The 7,145-nt window shown below is 47.9% G+C and overlaps 1 protein-coding gene across 1 annotated transcript; it reads left to right on the forward strand.

The window, feature by feature from the left end:
* Positions 1-309: 309 nt before the first annotated feature.
* CHCT1 (CHD1 helical C-terminal domain containing 1) lies at positions 310-7,145 on the forward strand (the record flags this gene model as incomplete). Its single annotated transcript, XM_081029022.1, has 6 exons — positions 310-360; positions 1,512-1,613; positions 1,845-2,020; positions 2,477-2,576; positions 4,617-4,812; positions 7,060-7,145. 6 exons carry the CDS (start codon positions 310-312, stop codon positions 7,143-7,145), a joined length of 711 nt encoding a protein of 236 aa, XP_080885148.1.

Here is a 7,145-nt window from a genome sequence, read left to right on the forward strand (position 1 = left end):
TTGGGAGAAGGGGTACAAGCTTCTCCTGGCCAGCTGTGGTCTCTGACCGAGTCCTGGGTCTTCCACACACATCTGGCTTACTTCTCTAGTCCAGTTCCTAGTTGAAGGAGATGGCTGGTGTCCACCTCTAGGAATGAGGGCATGGAAGGGGGGAGGGGCAGCTCTGTGTTGGCAGTTGCCATGGTTTTGCTCTGGATTCTGGAGCCAACTTGCCCACTCCCTGAGACACTCAGGTCACAGAAGCAGTAGTCAGAAGCCTGAGGGGACGTGAGGAGTGCCACTCTAGAGCTCACCAGGGCACCTGTTGAGATGGAGGCCTCAGATGGGCAAGGGGATGAAGTGGACAAGCCACTAGAGAAGGTGAAGCCACTGGGGCTGTGAGGGAGGGAGGAGAGGAGGGTCCTTGAGGGGCTGGTTTTAGAAAGCGGAGAATATGAAATTCAAGGAAGAGGAGAAGGAAAATTGGTGGGGTACATGAGTTAGCCAGAGACCAAAAGAACAAGAGAAGATTAATTCAAATAGATGTTTATCAAGGACACATATTCCTGGCAAGATGATTGTTGGTTATGAAGACACAAGGGTTCTGGTGTGTGTGTGTGTGTGTGTGTGTGTGTGTGTGTGTGTGTGTGTACACGTGCATTATGGTCTGTGTACGTGGTTGTGTGGTGTGTGTGGTATGTTTATAAAGCTGACCAGCCAGAGTACCCTCTCTGAGACCTGGAGGAGCTTGTCTCACACCCTCCCCATCTACCTCCCTCCCTTTCCTTGGTCTCTCCCTACAGAGTGGTCTGGGTCTGGGTCTTCCTCGTTCGCCCAGAACACAGGCAGAAATTAATGCTCACTTTTCTGAGAGGCTTTTGAAAAGTTGGGTGCAAATCTAGCCATGTCCATTTAATCCTGTGCTCTGACTTCAAGTGTTATTTCACAGTCACTTTGTCTTCATTCATTTTCAGCTTCACCGCCCCCCACTTTTGCTATCAGAAAAGTCTTTCCTATCATTACCATCACCAACACACATTTTTGAGTGCCCATTAGCATGGTGTGATGCTAAGGGTTAGGGAAACAAAGAGGTGCGCCTGTGACTTAGGCACTCAATAAGTGTTTGCTGAAGGAATGAGTAAATGAATCCCTGCTGACTCCCCCCAAGGAGTTGCTTACATACCTTGGTGCCCAGGTGCTCTCATCTCTAAGCAAGGATAATGATATCTAAGCTCACAGAATTTGTGGGAGCATAAAGTGAATTCATGTTTATCAAGTGCTTTGAAAAGCTAGCTAGAATACTATGCTGTAAGTATTATAAAAGAAATGGGTTGGGCATTCTAGGTTTTCTAAACAGGGATTCTCAGAGATGGGTTTCTTTGCCCAAGGCTCCCTTGCCTCAGTGCTGGGTCAAGGAAGGGGTCGTAGGGAAAATGGAGAAGGGCTTTGGCTGGCATTTGGACCCGTCGTTGTCCAGCACTGAACCTCAGGAGCAGTATCCCAAGTCCCCCAGCTGACCAGTTTCCTCCCAGGTGACAGATGTGCCCTGCTTAGAGAAGAGCTCCAGCACCATCCCTGCGGCAGACTCACTTGTGCGCCATGCCAAGGGCCTGGATCAGGATACTTTCAAAATTGTGAGTACGGGGCCAGCTCAGGGGTGAGAAATTGGCAGACCTCAGACCCATAGCTCATCGCCCCACCTGTCATACTCTTGGGAAAGTGGGATAAGAGGTTGAGTGGAGCCTCCTCACTTAACATGTGTAATGCTTCCTGGGCTACAAGAACTGCAGCTGGGCCAATCTGGAGCTGCCCATCTGCCTCTTTTTTTCTCCTATGGACCCTCACTTTACCTGTCGCCTCCTCAGTGTAAAGAATATCTAAGGCCACTGAAGAAGTTCCTGCGAAAGTTGCACCTGCCCAAGGAACTTCCGCAGAAGAAGAAGCTGAAGTACACGAAGCAGAGCCTGGTGGTCCTAGGGGACCACATCAACACCTTTCTGCAGCACTGCTGCCGAGCCTGGGAAATCAAGCACTGGAAGAAGTAGGGCAGCTTCCTTGCCCTTCCCACTACACCCACTCCTGGGTCACCCCCTCTAGATTCAAGGTCACACCTCACTCAAGATCCCTTAGTTCTTCTTCATGTGAAAGAGTCAGGATCCTGGAGTGAGCTTGGTGACGACGGGGTAGAGAGAGCAGGGTTCTCTAGTCATTCAGGGTAGCATTGATTCATTGTGGCTGTATACACAGTAGACAAAGAACTCTCCTGACCCTGAGGAGAATGACCTGTGATTGAACAACTGCTGTGTGGTGTGGGGGCTCATCACCAGGAAGGGGTATTCAGGGCCTGGCAAATTTCCACCTCTCCATGTCCCCAACCCAAAACCAAGGAGGTAGCCTGTGGCCCATTTCTCCTTGGGTGGGTCCTGGCCAGAAGACGAATGCTGGAAGGAGAGGAGCCATGCTCCACCTCCCTCAGTCTCAGGTTTCTCCCCTGCAGGATGCTCTGGAGATTTGTCTCCCTCTTCTCAGAACTGGAGGCAAAGCAGCTTCGCAGGCTCTACAGACACACCAAGAATAACCAGAAAGGCAAATTCCTGGTGAGCTGCTTGGGAGAGCTTCTCATGGGCCTAGCTGAGGGTGGTTGGTATATTCTCAGATTATGGGGGGAGGCCTGAGACAGAGGGGCCCCCTGATACAACCAGCACCCCTCCAAGTCCTTTCCACAGCTCGCTACCTGAGGAAGACCCCACTGCCCTTATCTTTACTGTTGTAGTGAGCACAGAGTGGGGCTGAAGAAGGCAGAGACTCAGCTTCAAGTTCTTCATATTTATTCATCCTTCATACCCACACCCTGATGTTAGCTGGGACATGACTGTGGAACCATGGGTGGGGACGGGTGAGGCCAGGCAGATATGGACAGCCAGCCTGGGAAAGGCTCCGGGGACTATCGACAGAGCCTAGCCTAGCTCCGGGGACTATCGACAGAGTCCAAAACTAGTGATTCTCAAACATTTGAGTCTCAGGTCACTTCTACCCTCTTAAAAATCTCCTCCCCAAAAGCATTTATTTATGTAGGTTACAGATTTGTATCAGTGAACTTTTCACACTAGGTTACATGAGAATCCATTGGTTTCTCTCTTACACTTTTGAGTGGACCCTACTTTTCAGGGGGTCTGCGGGGTCAAAATACAGAGGGTGCCAAAAAAAGGTATACACATTTTAAGAAAGGAAAAAACTGTTTTAATTGTAATAATATATACCGACAATGTAGATGAATATAAGTCACGTTTGACTTCTGCAGTTACAAGAGGTGCTCAAAGTGGTTACCATCTGCGTAATTTTAATACAGTTTCTTTCCTTTCTTAAAATATGTATACACACTGTGTGAGGGACATAAATGATAAATGTCTATTACATTGTTTTGTACACGTAAAACTAACAAAAAAAGTTAAAAAAATTTTAGCATGCTAAAAAAAATGTGTATACACTTTTTTTGCACCCTCTGTATTTCAGGGATCCCCTAGGGGTACACAGAGCACACTACTTTGAGAAGTACTGGCCCAAAATAATAATCATAAGTAACAGTTTCTATGTGCCAGGCATTTTATGTTCCCTTGTAATCTTCAAAAGTAAATCTAAGCGGTAATTAGAATTACTGTCCACAGTGTGTAAATGAAGATGCCGAATGTAGGGAGGTATAAAGTAAGTTGACCCAGACCACATAGCAAGTGGGAGGGAAGAGCCGAGAGCCGGGTTCAAACATAATCTGGCTCAGAGGAAAGCCCTGATCTAACCATACACTGCCCCACCCCACACCGCTGTGCAGCTTTCATCAAATCCTCTCCCTTTCTGGGCCTCCGTTTCTTCCTCTGAACATGAATGGATGGATCGTTTCAGTCATTCCTCCTCTGAATGTGAGGCGCTGCCATTTTAGTGATTCCTGGATTTCACCAGCCAGGATCATTTCAAAAGACATTTTCAGGTTCTCAATTTTAATTTTGCAAAGGACTTTAAAACATTGCCTTCTTTTTTTTTTTTTTTTTTTTTTTTTGTTGAGAGCCCACTGGCCCATATGGGAATCGAACCGGCAGCCTTTGGAGTTAAGAGCATGGAGTTCTAACCGCCTGTGCCACCCAGCGGGCCCTAAAAAACATTGTCTTCTTACAAACACATAAGATACTATAACTCGGGGCAGCCGGTTGGCTCAGTTGGTTAGAGCGCAGTGCTCACAACACCAAGGTCACTGGTTCTGATTCCCACCTGGGCTAGTGAGCTGCGCCCTCCACAACTAGATTGAAGACAATCACCTGACATGGAGCTGATGGGTCCTGGAAAAACACACTATTCCCCAATATTCCCCAATTAAATAATAAAAAAAAAAGATACTATAACTCAAAAAAAGAGACAGAGGACATTTCTCAAAGTAAAGAACTATCCAAGAAAAGACAGTTGGCAGCCTGGCTTCAATGTCCCCATGGTCCTTGCTCTCCCACATTGTGACTCTTACCCTTCTAGCTAGGCGGGTGTGAGGTGCAGCCAGACTCCAGCACAGCGGTTTCCTAACAAGGGCAGGGCTGGCGCTCCGGGGCATGGGCCCCTCTCTTCTCAACACTCTCACCACTGTGGCTCCGTTGCAGGTGGCATTCTGCCCCTTGGACACTACGGAGAGCTCCCTGCTGAAGGACCGGGAGAACAGCCTGCCCAAGCTCTGCAGTGCCTGGGGGCTGCACAGCAACCTCAGCAGCGTGAAGGAGAGGCTGTCCAAGATGCAGGCCCCAGGCTGCGAGGCCTCCCTGCTGGGGGAACCAAGATCCGAGCTCCTTGACGGGAGAGGTAAGGCCCAATAGTAGTTGCGGGGGGTGCCTGGGGGCGGGGCTTGCGAGCGGAGCCTGCGTGGTCCAACCTGGAGCAATCCGACACGTTCCTCTTCCCTCCTTTTCATCTGGCCCACAATGCCTGGCTCTCTGGACGGAGCCTGTGGGGATAGGGGACAGACACTCTTCAATGCGAGGGGCCCCATCCAAGGTTGGAACGTATGAAGGCCCCTCCTGCACTGAAGTGCAGAGAGATGTTAGGGCCGCCTACCCCTCAACATTCTGGAACTGGCCTCTGGGACCACAATTAGCTGTTCTTGCTTAGCTACAGGGGGAGAAAGTGAAGGCAAACAGGGTGGCCTAGGACCTCAGAGCATAGGCCTCGCTTGGATCGGGGTGTTCCTGTGAATGTCGGGCTGGCTGGGGCTAATGCGGACCAGCAGCCCAATGGGCCTTGTTCACCAGTGACTGCTGGACTGAGTGGGAGAGCAGGGGTGAGAACAGGTCAGGTGCAGTGGATATGGGTTAGGCAGCTGCTGAGACCCAGAACCCCGCCTGGGCTCTGAGCGCCCCTGGCCCTGGTGCCTACAGTTTAAAACATACAATGGTTGAGAGGACACACTCCATTGTATGTTTTAAATTGTAGCACCAGGGCCAGGGGCGCTCACAGAGCCCTCCTGAAAGTACACACTGTTCCCCAATAAAGTCCTGTTCTCCTTCCCCAATAAAATCTTTAAAAAAAACAAAAAACCATACAATGGGAGGAAGGCCAGTCTAAGCCTGGCAGTTCAGGCATCAGATGAGGAAAGTGAGCTCCAGGCTTTTGCACCAGCCCCTCCCTGTTCCAGGTGTTTGTATCTCATAATTTCACTTAACCCCTAGCATCCGGGTGAATTGGGTAGTATTATCCACCTTTTACAAATGAGCAATCTGGGGCCATAGGGCAAAGGGCAGGACAGGCTATCTAGAAGAGGTAAGTTTGGGACAGGCTTTAAAGAAAGGCATAAATGGGGTGAGAGAGGTAAAAAGGTGGGAGGACAGGTGTGTGCAGAGGTGAAGGGCAATGAGCAGACAGCTTGGAGGTGAACGGGAGAACAGGTTGGAGAAGAGCAGGATGGGGGTGGTAACAGAGAAAAGCTGTGGATGATGGGTTAAGAAGTTTGGCTTTCATGCAATTCTTAAAATAACTTTTCATTACTATAAACATAGGCATGTCATAGAAAATTAGGTAACACAGATAAGCAAAAATAAGAAAATATAGACATCATATTGTCATCACCACTGCTAGCACTTTCCAGATGTTTTTATGCATGTAAATACATGTACTTTAACCGAAGTGAGACCATGCTGTACATACAGTTTTGATTTGAACTTGCTTTTCTTAGTTAATTATACCAAACTTCCATGTCAATGTTTTCATTTCATTTAATTGTTGGATTAAATACTCCATATTTAAATTGTCACAGTTGTCATAGATACCTTTTGCGCTGGTTTCCCAAATCATGCGTTTCACTTGGTTATATCTCTTAAATCTCTTTTACCCTAACAAAGTCCCTTTTTTTATACCCTGACCTGCTGGAAAGATCAGGCTATTGTTCAGAAGAATGTTCCATTTTCTACTTTTTTCTTGTTGCTTCCGTTTGGCATATTTTAAGCTTGTTCCTCTACCTATAAACAGGACTTTCGATCAAAAGTCTTGATGAATGCATGTGAAATGTTTTTTGGCCAGAACACACTAGAGATAAGGTTGTGCTCTTCATATTGTGTGTGTAGTGAGAAAACACACGCCGTGCTGTCTGGTGGACTCACCACGAAGGGGCTAAAGTTCATTACTGAGTTCTATCCATGCCATTAAAAATAACGTGCATGGTGTTTCTTTGGCACTTATGTTCATAAGTCAGTTCTTAAATAAAATGGTGGCAGTGGTGTTTGCAAACAGTACAGCAGCAAAGTACTGGGAACTGACTAGGGTGAGAAACCTGAGAGGAGTGGGAGGTATCCCGAATGTGCCCCAAAGTTGCCTTAGGTTTTGGGCAGGACATCTTACTTTGTGGCTGGAGGAGAGCCCTCATCCCTAAACTGGGGCAATACGGTCTCGCTTCCCCATGGGGTTTCTGTGAGAAAAGAGGAAGGGGCAGGTTGGAAGTAAGATAAGGTTTTGTTGTTCTTCTTTTCGGTCCCTACCATCCCCCGCAAATGTTACAGACTGAGGTTCTCCTACAAGTCCTGATGTCATCAGAACCTCCTCTGACCTTCGCTTTTTCAGGTTCTTTAAGGGAACTTTCTCAAAAAATGAAATTCCAGAGAAAGAGAATTAAGGAAGCTCCAGAAACCCCAGACATCTGTCCATAA

Source organism: Rhinolophus hipposideros (genome assembly GCF_964194185.1).
Source record: "Rhinolophus hipposideros genome assembly, chromosome: 20".
Classification (NCBI taxonomy): domain Eukaryota; kingdom Metazoa; phylum Chordata; class Mammalia; order Chiroptera; family Rhinolophidae; genus Rhinolophus; species Rhinolophus hipposideros.